This window comes from Anabrus simplex, chromosome 4 (assembly GCF_040414725.1).
Source record: "Anabrus simplex isolate iqAnaSimp1 chromosome 4, ASM4041472v1, whole genome shotgun sequence".
NCBI classification, from domain to species: domain Eukaryota; kingdom Metazoa; phylum Arthropoda; class Insecta; order Orthoptera; family Tettigoniidae; genus Anabrus; species Anabrus simplex.
The window spans coordinates 143252066-143267702 of record NC_090268.1 but is presented as its reverse complement, the minus strand read 5'-3'; the positions used below and the strand labels follow the sequence as shown (position 1 = coordinate 143267702).

The following is a 15637-nucleotide window of genomic DNA, read 5'->3' as shown; positions in this document are numbered from 1 at the left end:
ACGGTCTTTCTGAGGATGTAAAAAGGCAGGTGGAGAGTGAATGTGTACCATTATAAGGAAAACTCCCCACCTGATTGTGACTGATGGTATGTAAGTGGGTCTACGATTACAGTGAAAAGTCCCTAACTCTGTCTTCATATCAGAAAAGACGTTTGGCGACTTCCCCGTTGCGTTTCTAGGATAAAGTTAATTATGAACTATGCAATTTAATACAGTCTTGCTCACAACATGTACACTAGAATTCTGTATGCAATGTAGAATTCCGTAGCGAAGCACGGGTACATCAGCTAGTATTGTGTATAAAAGTGATAGGGATATCATTGACCCCATTCGTCCTCCACTCCATAACAAGGGTTTCTTAACTTCATTAGCACTGACTGTATGTAAGGCAAAACAAGGGCGATTTTGAGGGAGAAGTTATGGGCCATTATCTGTTTGCCATCTGTTAAGAGGATTAGACTGAATCCTGTCTTCCGTGAAGGAAGGGTTCAGCTCATCAAGTGGAATGCAGCTCATCAAGTGGAATGTTGGGTGCTTGGGTCTTTTCCCTCGTTCTACCAATGCTCATAGCTCAGAGATGCTTCCAGGCTATAGCTGTATTTAAATTACTTACCGAGTCATGAACATATTTAAATTTATTTTATTCCTAATTATTCTGTAATTTTCATAGCCAATTTGGTCACAAGTACAGTAGTAGCATCGAAAAACACTGAGACATCATGTTTTTAACCTCAGAGGTTAGCCATGGATTAGGTTTCCGAGACACTCTAATCTGTCTCTGTGGCGCAGTTTGTTATATAGGCTACATATTAATGTACATTATCATTATACACCGTTATGCCTTTCAGCGTTAAGTATGCAAGTCTCTGTGAATTTACTAAATGTTGCCACAATCCTCTTCAGTCTGCAAGCCTCTGTGAATTTACTAAATTTCGCCACAATCCTCTATTAGCAACTAGTGCTTGGCCTCGTTTAGTTCTATACCTCTTATCTTTAAATAGTTAGAAACCGAGTTTAACCATCGTCGTCTTGGTCTCCCTCTACTTCTCTTACCTTCCATAACAGAGACCATTATTGTCCCAGGTAACCTATACTCCTCCATTCGCCACACATGACCCCACCACCGAAGCCGGTTTATGCATACAGTTTCATCCATCAAGTTCATTCCTATCTTTGCCGTTATCTCCTCATTCAGAGTACCCTCCTGCCTTTTTCCCAACCTGTTTGTACCAGCAATCATTCTTGCTACTTTCATGTCTGTTACTTCTAACTTATGAATAAGATATCCTGAATCCACCCAGCTTTCACTCCCATAAAGCAAAGTTTGTCTAAAAACAGACCGATGTAAAGATATTTACCTCCGGGAGTTGCCGTCCTTCTTACAGAATACTGTTGATCGCAACTGTGAGCGCACTGCAGTAGCTTTACTGTACCTTGATTCAATCTCACTGCTGGGAAAACTCATCCTAAGTAGGCTTACTTGACATTATCTGTTCCAGCTTTGTATCACAAATCTGACATTTAATTCTGTTGAATTTCTTACCTTCTGACATCAATTTAGTTTTCGAAAGGCTAATTTTTATACCATACTCATTACACCTATTTTCAAGTTGCAAGATATTAGACTACAGGCTTTTGGCACAATCTGCCATTAAGATCATGTCGTCAGCATAGGCCAGACTGCTTACTACATTTCCACCTAACTGAACCCTCCCCGCCTCTTTATACCTTTTCAGCTGATGATCCATGTAAACTACGAACAGCAAAGGTGAAAGATTACAGCCTTGTCTAACCCCTGTAAGTACCCTGAACCAAGAACTCATTCTACCAGCAATTCTCACTGTAGCCCAATTGTCAATGTAAATGCCTTTGATTTTAATAATCTACCCTTAATTCCATAGCCCCCAGTATGGCGAACATCTTTTCCCTCGGTACCCTGTCATATGCTTTCTCTAGATCTACGAAACATAAACACAACTGTCTATTCCTCTCGTAACATTTTTCAGTTACCTGGCGCATACTGAAAATCTGATCCTGACAGCCCCTCTGTGGTCTAGAACCACACTGGGTTTTCATCCAACTTCTACTGAACCAATGATCGCACACTCCCTTCAAAGATGCCAGTGAATACCTTGCCTGGTATACTAATCAATGAGATACCTCGGTAGTTGTTGCAATCCTTCCTGTTCCCTCGCTTACAGACGGGTGCAATTACTGCTTTTGTCCAATCTGAAGATACCTTACCAACACTCCATGCTAATCATACTACTCTTTGAAGCCATTTCATCCCTGTCTTCCCACTATACTTCACAATTTCAGGTCTAATTTAATCTATTCCTGCTGCTTTATGGCAATGGAGTTTATTTACCATCCTTTCCACTCCCTCAACCGTAATTTCACCAACATCATTTTCCTCCTCCCCATGAGCTTGGTTGTTCATGACACCAGCAGGGAGATTTCCTTTTACATTGAGATGATGTTCAAAATATTCCTTCCACCTGTCCAGTGGTTCCCTGGGATCTATTGAGTTCACCTGAATTACCCAAAACAATTTTCATTTCCTTTTTCTCTCCCTTCCTGAGATACTTTATTACTGTCCAGAAAGGATTCCCTGCTGCTTGACCATGCCTTTCCAGGTTGTTACCAAAATTTTCTCACTACTCTTTTTCGATTCAACAACTGTTTGTTTCGTGCTGTTTCTTTCATATACGTGCAATTCCCTGTCTTCGTAGGCCCTTGTTTGGAGCCATTTCTGATAAGCCTTCTTTTTACATTTACAAGTTGCTCTCACTTCATCATTCAACCAAGATGTTCGCTTTTTCCCATCTACACACAGTTGTTCTCAGGCATTCCCTTTCTGTTTCTACTACAGCTTCCCTGTATGCCACCCATTCTCTTTCTGTATCCTGAACCTGCTTACTGTCCACTGTTGGAAACTTTTCACTAATCATACCCACGTACTTCTGTCTAATTTCCTTGTCCTGGAGATTTTCCACCCTTATTCGTTTGCAGACAGATTTCACTTTCTCTATCCTAGGCCTAGAGATACATAGTTCACTGCAGATTAGATAGTGGTCTGTATCATCGAAAACTCCCCGAAAAACCCGTACATTCCTAACAGACTTCCTGAACTTGAAGTCGGTTAATATGTAGTCTACTATGGATCTGGTACGCCTAGCCTCCGATGTGTAGTGGTGAATAGCCTTATGCTTCAATGTATTTGTGACTGCTGGACTGCTGAACTCATATTAGGACCGAAGTCCAGCAGACGCTTCCTATTCCTATTAGCTTCCATATCTTTCCCATATTTACCAATCACCCTTTTGTATCCTTCAGTTCTATTTCCAACTCTCGCATTGAAATCGCCCATTAGCACTATCCTATCCTTGCTGGTGACCCTGACTACATTGTCACTCAATGCTTCATAAAACTTGTCAACTTCATCCTCATCTGCACCCTCACATGGTGAATACACTGAGACAATACTCATCCTAATTCCTCCAACTGCCAAATGTACACACATCATTCACTGATTTATGTGCCTAACAGAAACTATTTTGTGTGCAGTAGTATTCCTCATAAACAGCCCTACTCCACACTCTGCCCTTCCCTTTTTAATTGTTAAGTTCACTTTATAGTCTCCTATCTCTTCCTTGTTATCTCCCCTTACCCAAATATCACTTACTCCTAGTACATCCTCTTTGCTAACTCAACCAGTTCTACTTTCTTCCATAAGCCCCATTGATATGATAGCTCCCCATCGAATTCCATTTCGTTTGCCAAGTTGTTTCCAAGGAGTCCCTCGCCTGCCAAATGAGAGCAGGACTCTGTTATTTCCATTGGTCCGAGGCTTGCTTATAACGTTCTGAGCTCGATAAATTCATGAAGCGGGTTGCTACTCTACTTACACATAGTCCAAGTGAGGATCTCTCCTCTAATGGGTTGGGGATCACTGGTGGATTGTATAGTCCAGCCTCCTGAGCACAAGAAGGGCCATCATTCAGAATATGTCCGCGATGCCCATTCCCATTCCATAGCAGCTGGTATCCAGATTCCCAGGGCTACTTACTAGTCACTCAGCCGTTGCCTGTGGTTCATGAACTGGGACGTGACTACAGTAAACCACACCATGAACCATTAATGAATTAAATTTATTTACTTTTGTGACAGTATCATCTAGATTTAAAATGTCATGGCATTGAAGGCTGTAGGCATCATATCTTAACTGATGCATGTCGATGTCTTTTAAATTCCTGCATGTTACATATGTAGGTTTATATTTTGGAATATGACTCGAGTAAGCAAGGAATATAAGGTCATGAGTGGACACGCCCAGTACTAAAATTTGTCCATGAGTTGGAATAATCTGACGGTTACTAGTCACTTTAAGATCAATTAGTGGTGTGAAATGTAGTTAGTAGTATACACATGGTTAGTCAGGTGATAAGAAGGGATCGTCGTATCACATGGTGAAAACAGGTCTTCTATTCTGTTACTGTCTCAGGTCTTGATAAGTATTAACGCAAGTGTGGTAAACAGATATAACTTGTAAACAATATTCTCTCACCCATGGGTACATAATTGCAAGTGTCGAGCTCGAATTATTATTATTATTATTATTATTATTATTATTATTATTATTATTATTATTATTATTATTAGTAATGTATGGCTATGAAGAGTTACGTCCAGTTAGTATTTGTATTGTTATTAAGATACAGTCACGTTGTTTGTGAGATTATGTCATGAAATATGTGCTGTACCTAAATATTTATGAGTTCAGTTAGTGTAAAAACCTGTAAATTAATATTATATAATTTATTGTTACCTGTGTATGATGTGTAATCCGCTACTGAATTGTGAAACACACTGTAACTTCCAGAATGGTACTAGATCATGGTAGAATATTCTGTACATTATAACCATATTAGGCACTCGAGAATTTATGAGAAGGTGTTTTGGTAATGTATCTTTTTAGAAGCCTGGCGAGGCACTTATATAAGGAGGTAGTCTTGATGGTAACGGCGAGTTATTGTTTAGTAGACTTACGGTGTAGCAGGAGTATACTTGTGACCACGTGTCGTAGGTGACGTGCTTGTAAGCAGTCAACTGTGTCAATTGTTTTAATGTTGCGACTTCCATGTGGCCTGTGCTAAGTGATAGGCAGTTGTTAAAATGGCGGCTTTTCGATGTGTGTATTTTGCTGGTTACAGCAGTGATTAAGGTTATGTGTGTGTTTAATTTGTGAATAGATGTAAATAAATAACTGTACCAACTGACAGCATTTCGTGTGTGTCTTTGTGGATACATTAGCATATTAGTGTGTTAAAGTCCCCTAATATAACATGTTCATACACTGGTAGTAAATTAAGCAGATAAGTCTCAAATTTGACGATATGTGATATTTGAGGCGGTTGATAAACTACTCCGATAAGTATTTTCTGTTCGCTCACAATTACTTCAACGAACATGAATTCTGTCCTCTGTACCTCACTGGTCGATGAGGTGCATATGAAATGGCTCTTTAGGTCATCTTTGCAATAAAGATAGAGAGATCTCCACCCCTTTTATTTGTACGATCATGGCAATGGAGATTATAGCCATCAAGGTGAACCATACTATTTGGAACTGAGGGAGACGACCAACTTTCACTGATACCTATCACATGCATGCAATTTTCATGAAATATACCCTTAATTTCGTTCAAGTGTGCGACTAAGTTTAGGCTGTTCAAATGACAACACTGTAGAGTGTGAGGATGTGAGGATACAGTGAAAGTTCTTGTTTCGGAAGGCTACTGGCATCAATAGGCGGGGATGGAGTGCTGTTGTTAGAGCTACAGTTACTGTCAGAGGGTGGTCCCGTAATTAGCTGGGTAACGGACATGCTTGAACTAGGACAGAAATCTTACCAGGTTATCCTGATGAAGTCCGCTGACTGGTTTTCACACGCGCGCACACACACACACACACACACACGCATGCACGCACCCCTAATAAAAGCAATAATATTGTGAAGGCACATCGCAGCGGTTTCTTCGCTCCGATATTCCATCTAGTCGCCTATAGTGTGAATTCAGTTCACAAGGTGAATTAATCTGCACCTTCTTTTCATCATCTAGACGAATAATAATGCGGCTGTCCTGGGTCGAAACCCGGCACATACACCAGAAGTCCCGTACTTTATTTAGGAGGTCCTTCCATGTGGACATCAGGAATTCAGTGTTGAGCAGCTTTGAACCTTTCAGAGCTCGCTTGGCACGCCAGATGCGGTCTCATATACGATACATGATGAATTTAATTATAATAGGTCAATTCCCCGCAGACACCACCTCAGCCGCCGTCCTCTTCATATGGCCCAGTCTGTGATACCAATCTATGCTGTCCATAGACAATGGAAACTTCGTCAGATGTTTGTTCAATGCCTTCATTGTCGTAGCACTTCATTATTGTTCAACCTGACAATTAAAATGATATACTGGCACACCCTTGTAATATAATATAGTTTACTTGCTGATATGGCAGGTGAGTTGTGGAGGTCGTTTACTTGTGCTATGTAGCATGCGCCATACTGTAGGAACGGGTGAACCTACATGCTTGATTTTCCTCTGCATATTTTGCTGCTGAAAGATTTTCATATTCTGAATGGCCGTGTATTTTGAAGGTGCTCTTTGCTTAGAGTTCATCACTTTCACAGGGGCACTTTGAGGCTGTAACAGCTTACACTGAATCCTTAAATCATCTTCCCCTGAACTCCTGTCTGTGTGTACTTGTCTCTGTTATTCAGAAGCGAGGGTATATTTTCCAGGTGGGAAGCCGGCACCATTCTGTTTTTGATTTATTTAATTTTTAATTTTCTTGTAGTGGGTCCACACTTCAACTTTGAATATGCAAAACATCTTAATACTGTGTCTTCTTCTTAGTGGTTCTTTCCTGGTTTGTATTATGATCAAGAAATTTCATATTTTCCTGTCTGCTGTACTCATGTTTTGCTTTTAATATTTCTTCTCTCCCCCACTTTATCCATTCACTTTTTTTTAAGTCCTTACTTGTAGTCTTTTTTCTTGTTGGTTTCTCTGTAAATACTTTCTTTGAAACTCTTGTCCATACCGTTTTAGCTTGCTTATTTCTATCTTTTTGTATAGTTCTCAAACTGTAATCCTCTTTCTATACTAATCTCTTAATTCTGATTCTATCTTTTATCTTCCCTACAATACCTTTAAGGAGTTTCATCTTGCCCTACGTTTCTCGTTTTGTTGTCTGTGTACCTGCTGCGTATGTGAATATCGGTACATAATAAGTTGAATACGGAACTTCTTTGTAGATTTTCTTGGAACTACTTAGCTCCATAGTATATCCCTCACACTCTGGTAAAAGGCATTTGCTTATCGTGTCCTCTCTGATCTCCTCAGTTATCTTCCTCTTCCATGATTACACTTTTCAAGTATTTTAAACTCTGGACAACTTCTATTGGTTTTCAGTTTGCTGTTATCTTTTCTTCCTTCATATCTCCTGTCATCACTACTGTTTTGTTCATATATATAGTTATATATATATATATAATATATATAATAAAATAATACTACTGTTTTATTGTAGCCTATGCTTATTCTCATTTCAGACTTTTCTATCGCCTGATAAATCTCTCAGTAGATTGCGCTCACGTGTTACAAAATGCAAATCTAATCTATTGATTGAAGTGGGGTTTTCACGTAGATTCGCCATTTTGTGATTGTGGTTCTCCACAGACAACGCCGCATCTTCTCCAGTGCAAACTGTGTCCAACTTCATGTACAGTGGAACCTTGGATTGCGAGCATAATTCATTCCAGAAACATGCTTTTAATCCAAAGCGCTCGTATGTCAAAGCAAGTTTTCCCTTAAACAATTGAAACACGGATGATTCTTCCGAAACACAAAAATATTTCTTCACATACCATTTCTAAAACAAAATATAACGTAAAACAAATTAAAGTGAATTTTTCCTTACAATAGAATCATTGTTGGTGTGAGGGAGACAAGTGATAACATGAGAAGAGTTATTGTGTAGCACGAATTTCACTTACGGAATCACTGCCATATGTTGGCTCACAGGAATTGTTCTCTTTTTGTGCAACTTTAACGAGGAACCTGTCCAATGACTTGCTTTTGCCTCTTTTTGAGGATTTCACAAAAATGTGACATTGCATTGTCATTGAACTGATTCATCGCTCGCACTGCTACAGCCTTATTTGGGTGGTGTTTTTCTACAAAATTTTGCACCGTTTCCCACATTTTGCGCTTCTCCCAAATTTCAGTTGAAGTAACAGATTCCATTGAGTTTTTCTCCTTCTCTTCCTCGGACAAGATCTTCATAACCTCCTCCTGTTGTTCGCGATGCAGGTCCATCAGTTCGTTGGTGGTGAGTTCCTCGCAATGTTCTTCCACCAGCTCTTGAATGTCCACGTCATTCACCTGCAGCCCCATGGTCTTCCCCAAGGACACAATTTCATCGACAATCGGCGGCTCATTGTCACCAACAATCCCCTCAAACTCACATCCAAGAACACAGTCAGGCCACAGCTTTCCCCAAGCGGAAGTGAGTGCTCTCTCCCAGGCTTTATCGATGATCCTCAGGCAGTTCAGGATGGGGAAATGATTTCTCAAAAACTCGCGGAGGGTTAGGTTTGTTCCTTCGGTCACTTTGAAGCATCGCTGAAATAGTGCTTTGATGTATAGCTTCTTGAAGTTCGAAATTACTTGCTGATTCATAGGCTGGAGTAGTGTGGGAAGGAAGGAACTTAACCTTAACGAACTTGAATTCCTCCATTAAGTTGTCCTCCAGGCTTCAAGGCCTGGAGGATGAGCAGGATAATTGTCCATAACCAGCAAGACTTTGAGCAGCAGATTATTTTCTGAAAGGTATTTCTTCACTGCAGGACCAAAGACCTTGTTCATCCATTCAACAAACGAACAGGGGAGTGGAATAAAGTTGCCTCACGTGATGCTCATATTGTGGAACCTCACTCGCTTATCACGTTACAATTTATTTAAAATGTTTGCTCATCTTGCAAAAAGCTTGTAGACCAAGTTACTCTGCTCATCTTGCAAAAAGCTTGTAGACCAAGTTACTCGCATTCCGAGGTTTCACTGTACTATGAAAGACCTCATGCAAGCAACACCTGAGTCCGTGAAAGTGGCTGACTATTGGTCAGAAAACATATACGTTTGTTCTTCTGCCAATACAGCATTTACTTTTCCAAGCACCGTGCTCAACAGGGAGTCACCTACAGAATCCAAATCTCTCGTATTGGGACCTCTTTTTAAAATTTTTCCTTTCATGTTATATATGTGCGTATTGGTTGTAGAGTTCGTATTTATACATATATTAGTGCTACTGAAATGATAAATAAATAAAATAATTGCCTGATTGCACATATTAACTCCTTCTTGTACTGTACTGCCATTTTATTTTCTCATATCTCTGTCATCTGCAAATAGTAGGGTCTTTGCTTTGTTTCTTGACTTCTGTTTTATACGCCAGTGGATTTCATCCATGATTGTGATGAGTATGGGGGACAGCATGCTTCCTTGCTCAAGTCCTAGCAAACCATTTTGTTCCTCTTATCTTGGTCTTTAAACTATTATACACTTTTTTACAAAGCTTTTATCATTTGCAATTCTTCTGTGCCATTTTTTCCTCAGTGCATCTCGAACCAACTGCCAATGTCTATCTTTTCAAAACTTCCATATTTTCTGCATGTACCTTAATGTAAAGATCACGTCAGATGTTGACCTGTCTTTCCTAAAACCATATTGTTAGTCTTCTATTTTCCTTTAAAATTTATCTTCAGTCTTCCTTCCAGTATCCTCTTGAATATCTTGACTACATGTGAGAAGATAATACTGAAGTATATGACCTTGATTCTTAAGTCTCTTAAACCTAAATCTCATTCTCTGATCCTTTGCTGTCCTGATAACTGTGTTCCTCTTTCTTTCTAGGTAGAAGAGAATCCCCATGTACAAGTTGCAGTGTTGACGTCTGAATCTTCACCCATATTATGTGTTGCGATCAACAGGACGGTTGTTTTGTTCAGTGATGAGAACTGTACCAGCCAGTTAGTTAATCTTCTTTTAGGAAGCATTATAAAGTGCTTTGCTATTACACAAGATGGCTCCTTTCTTATTATTGCTACCAGTAAAAATGATCTTTCATGTGTAGAAATCAACAGTGGAAGTATAATTTATAACAGGTAAATATTAACTACCGTAAGTAATACTGAGATCTTTTGTTTAGCTGTGGAAAGATGTTGGATTTAAGTTTTTTTAAATTTGAATATTTTTAAAGTTCTGCTTTCTGCATGATTGGAGGTTTCCTAGGCTGACAAAGCTTACAAAATAATTGGATTATAAAGGGGTATTTTAAAAAGCACAAAAATGGATTATTAGCAGTTAAGAATGATATGCTTGAAACCTTATTTATACGATTAATCTGCATGACGTAAAATTATATTAAAACTACAGTAAGATCCTTTAAATTTTCATTTGTTAATGATGATGATTAAGAGTTCCTTATTACATTTATAAATGGTTCCTGAGGATGTTTAGGGATCTTTCTGGAGCATATAAACACACTTTCTTAATCTAAATGTGTCTTGGGCCAGACATTTTATAGAAGTCGACAAACTTCAAGGGTGTTCCTCTAGCTAAAACTCTTTCTGCAGTAGTTAGTTTAAATTGATGTTGATAGTATGTAGTGGTTGAGTTGTAGATTGCACACTTGTTTTCATGTACATCTGTGGGCTGGTGGTCATTCATTTCCATTCTGATGGTAGGGTTAACAATGAAACCATTAGTTGAATCTTGTGACCGGTCCCGCGGTGTAGGGGTAGCGTGCCTGCCTCTTACCTGGAGGTTCTGGGTTAGATTCCCGGCCAGGTCAGGGATTTTTACCTGGACCTGGTTTGAGGTCCACTCAGCCTACGTGATTACAATTGAGGAGCTATCTGATGGTGAGATGGCGGCCCCGGTCTAGAAAAACAAGAATAGCGGCCATGAGGATTCGTCATGCTGACCACATGGCAGCTCTTAATATGCAAGCCTTCAGGCTGAGCAGCGGCCACTTGGTAGGCCATGGCCCTTCGAGGCTGTTGTGCCATGGGGTTTGGTTTGGTATTTAATTGAATCTTGTAATTTGTTTTTTAACTATATATTTGTAAAATTAAAATTTCTTGCACAGTTCAGCTTGAATGTTGATTTTTGGAAAGTGAAGTTCTGTTCTTTCATTGCAGAATATTTAATATTTTTCTTAGAATTTGCATCTTTACATATTATATAAAATTATGTATTAAAAAATTTCTAACTATACAATAGTCATTTGTTAGAATAGGTTTAGAACATGAATCTAGAAGTTAAGTTTTCATTGACTTCTCAAAATAGAATAAACAGAACAATATTTTCAAAATATTTTTTCATTAAACATACTTGAAGTTTCGTGGACTGTTTTTTTAATAGTGGCAACTATGCTGTAACAATGCCGTGAAACATAGTGAGGCAATATATTGTATACCTGAGGTAGCTTGGATACCCACCCTCCCTCACTTTAAATGAACTTGCCCTCCACACGCCATGCAGGTGTGCAGTGACAATAACAAGTACGCAGTTTTGAGTGTGCGTTCGTGGAGTGCGGGTGTAATGATTTCGAAACAAGATCCAGAAGAGCTGGTTGAATGTTGAATGCGGTAGAGGTCGCAACGCAAGGCAGTGTTACGAAGGATTGCAAGAGGCTTGCAGTGAAAGTGCATTGCCTAGCGTACTGTAGCACGGTGGGTCAAGGCTTTCAAAGATGGACGACAAAATGTGACAGAGATGCCGTGGCCTGGTTATCCTGCAGTAAGTGATGACAATGTGCAGAATGTGAACGCATTAGTGCTGGCGGATCGGAATTGGCCAACGATACAGGGCTGACACCTTCGACTGTGCTGCAAATTGTGAAGAAGTGGCTGGGAATGCGGAAAATTGCCTCCAAATGGGTTCCACATGATTTGAGCGAACATAAAAAATGGCTGCGATATGATGCAGCTCGTATGCACTTTGAGCGCTTTGAATGAGAAGGTGAGGCCTTCTTACGGCAGATAATTGCTATTGATGAGACCGTTGCCAGAGTTTATGAACCACAGCTGAAACTCCAATTAACTGAGTGGTGTCATCACGGGTCACCGCGAAAAGTAACGGTTCGGCCAACAGGAACCAGTGTGAAGGCCATGCTGATCGTTGCCTATGACTAGGATGGTTTTATCATAAAGCATACCGTTCCCAAGGACATACCGTTAATGTGGAGTATTACTGTGTATTTTTGCAAACGAACCTGGTAGCAGGTCTAAGAAGAAAACGAGAACACTTCCTGAATAACCAGTCCATCATTCTATATGATAATGCAAGGCCACAACATGCAGCAAGAGCTGCGACTGAGTTGTTCAGTCGCTGGGGCTGGGAAGTGCTTTACCACCTCTCTTATTCTCCAGATCTCAGCCCCTACGACTACAATCTCATCCCTAAAATGAAAGCATCACTTTGAGGGGTCCGCTTCTGCACATTGGGTGATGTTCTTCAGGCCACCGACCCCTTCGTCTGCAACCTCCAGAGATCAGTTACTCTCACCGGCATCCAACGGCTTCCACATCGCCGGGAACGAGTGCTACACAATGGTGGCGATAATATCGAAGGCCTGTAAAATGCCTAACATAAGTATGTTATATATCTAAATAAAAAAATAGTTGCCACTATTAAAAAAATTCAATCCATTTATTTTTCCTTTTTATTAATAAACTTGTCATACGTCACCAGTTTGTATATCTCTGCCTCTTAGAAGTACAATTCCATGTGTAATAATATGGAAAGGGTGCTTAAACATATTCCAGTTTGAATGTGAGCATAGCCTGCAGCGGCAGAAATTACCGTATATACTCGCGTATTAGACCCCCCCTCCCCTTTTTCCCCCACATTTACAGCCAGAAAAGTGAGGGGGGAGGGGTCCGTTATGTGATAACCTCAAATTTTGTGCAGTGAACACATGACTTCTAGGCTATAAAGAGCTACAAATTGTACATGAACATAATCAACACTGTTCTTTAACAAATGGGAATGTATTCAGAGTTTTACTGGCTATTTTTGTTGGAAGGCATTATTTCTGAATTTAAAAAATTATCTCATCAGTATTTACGTAAACAGCTGTAATTGAGATAAGAGACCGCATCATTTACGTTATGTATGCTACTAATGCCCGGATAGTGACGAAGTGCAAGTAACTAATCTCATGTTTTAATCCGTATTGAAATCTGTGAATTACAATAACAAAGCTTTGTTACAATCCATCTGTTCAATACATTACAACGTTGTTACATTTAAAATATCTTCATTAATAAAAAGTTATGTGGGACATGTTTCGCTCCCCTACAGAGCATCATCAGCTAGTTAAGTGCACACAGCAACATAGCTTCTGATACAAGATTCCTTTTCTTGTAACAGACATTCAACAAAAATAATCTACTTAACAACTTTTAATTACATGTTCATCGATTTACGTCCCTTTCAGTTATGCCTTATTAAATCCATTAGTTCAAGTCATGGTCATTGACGTCAACAAGAGCATACTTATTCAACAGCGTTGCTGAGGTCAAATGACAACAAGTATTTAAATTCCATTGAAGACCAACATTCATCCTGCCACAAGTCCACTTACCAAATCGACGAGATTTTGACATTTTTATGGACTCTTATCCTCAAGGGATAATAACGTTTTAACCCGAGCTCATTTGCACAGAAATCTTTTAGTTCTTAAGATTGATTTTCACGTCATTCTAAGTTTTAGACATGCTACTTGTTTAAAAAAAAAATATTTTAGAACAACTCATTGTACCATAATTTTAATATATTTTTCCAATTAAGCCCTTGTTATTAAGGCATGTCACCAAAGATTCTGTATTTTAAGATATTCTAGTAGAGTAAGCTTAAGATTGTAAAGAAATGGTTTATTAGTTCTTAAGTCATTATTCACGAACATAACCATTCTTCAAGATTTCGGATTTGGCTGATGATGCTCTGTAGGGGAGCGAAACATGTCCCACATATAACTTTTTATTAATGAAGATATTTTAAATGTAACAACGTTGTAATGTAGTGAACAGGTGGATTATATTAAAGCTTTTTTATTGTAGTGTTGAAGTTCCACAAAGGAAAGAATAAAAATAAATAACAGGAAAGCTTGTTGCATTTATGGATATCTACAGGTGTGGCTGTAATGAGTTTTATTATCATAATGTTCAGTTTTGCATGTTTGTTGCCTCCATTTTTTTTTTATTGACGCATAGTATGTTATGTTCGGCATCTCTGAAAATCGTAAAGGTAGTTAGTGGGGACGTAAAGTAATAATAATAATAATAATAATAATAATAATAATAACAACAAATAATTAATAATATTTATTAGTTAAGGTACGTTGGCGAGTAAAACAATCATTACGGTTGGATTGTATTTATCGCGTTTTAAACCTACTTCGCTCCAAAGATTATGTAGGCTATATTGGCCCGAGTTACGAGATATTAAACAATCACTTTGTTAATGATCTCGCCTGCTATATTAATAGCAAAAACTGTGAATATTTCTTTGTTAAAGTAAATTCGTTCTCATCCCAAGGTGGTGCAGCCTCCAATGGAGGGGAGCTGCATGTACCATTTTTACTGTGTATAAACTTTCCTGCTGTTCTTAAATCTCTGGCATTACGGTACCGGGAATCGAACTCATACCCCCGAGAATAGCAGCTAATTGTGCTAACAATTATGCTGGCGGTCATTCTTAACTACAAAAATCACACATCTTATAGCATGACTGATGTGTGCTTTAATTACACAGGTCGGACACAAAAATATTCACTTGTTTGTACGACATATCAGAGCTGCAGTAAGCCTACGCTATGGAGGCGACATTTCTTCACTACGAAACATAGATGTACCGCACGACTTTGATGCGTGTTTTCATTGCGCAGGTCGTATGGATAAAACTATTCACAAATTTGTGATATCATTGGAGGTGAAGTAAGGCTTGTACCCACTTCGAAGCAGAATCTTTGTTCTTCCCTGACGAATTATGTTAGGGGGTCTTGTACGAGACTTTTATTTTTTCATTTTATTTGTCCCATACAGCCGGGGAGGGGTCTAATATACGAGGACGGTTTGAAAAGTTCTCGGAATCACCGCTAGATGTCAATGCTAGAGCAACGAGGTTCCTGCACAATAATCACGCATCCTTTGTGAGTGAACACGTGGCGCGTCATTGCTCTAGCTGCAGGAGTGTGGTAGTGACGACTCTTTGTTGTTGTTCCCGCATAGTGATTTGTGACAGTGGAAAAAACTGAGATTCGAGCAGTGATTAAAAACTTTGTAAAGAAAGGTGTGAAAGCAAAGGAAATTCATGCTGACTTTCAGAACACACTGGGGGACTCTGCTCCTTCATTTTCAACTGTTGCCAAGTGGACCAGCGAGTTTAAATTTGGTCGGGAGAGCTTGGATGATGATCCGCGTAATGGACGGCCAAAAAGTGTGACGACCCCAGAATTTATCGCAAAAGTGCATAAAATGGTCATGGAGGATCGTTGACTGGAAG

At 39.3% G+C, this 15637-nt stretch overlaps 1 protein-coding gene across 1 annotated transcript in view; it reads left to right on the top strand.

Annotated features, from left to right (window-relative positions):
• Positions 1 to 15637, top strand: part of rod (rough deal) — a 404971-nt gene that overhangs the window by 28334 nt on the left and 361000 nt on the right. The window contains exon 3 of the mRNA XM_067146037.2: positions 9980 to 10230. Within this exon, the coding sequence (XP_067002138.2) occupies positions 9980 to 10230 (251 nt within the window). The remainder of the gene's footprint in view (positions 1 to 9979; positions 10231 to 15637) is intronic.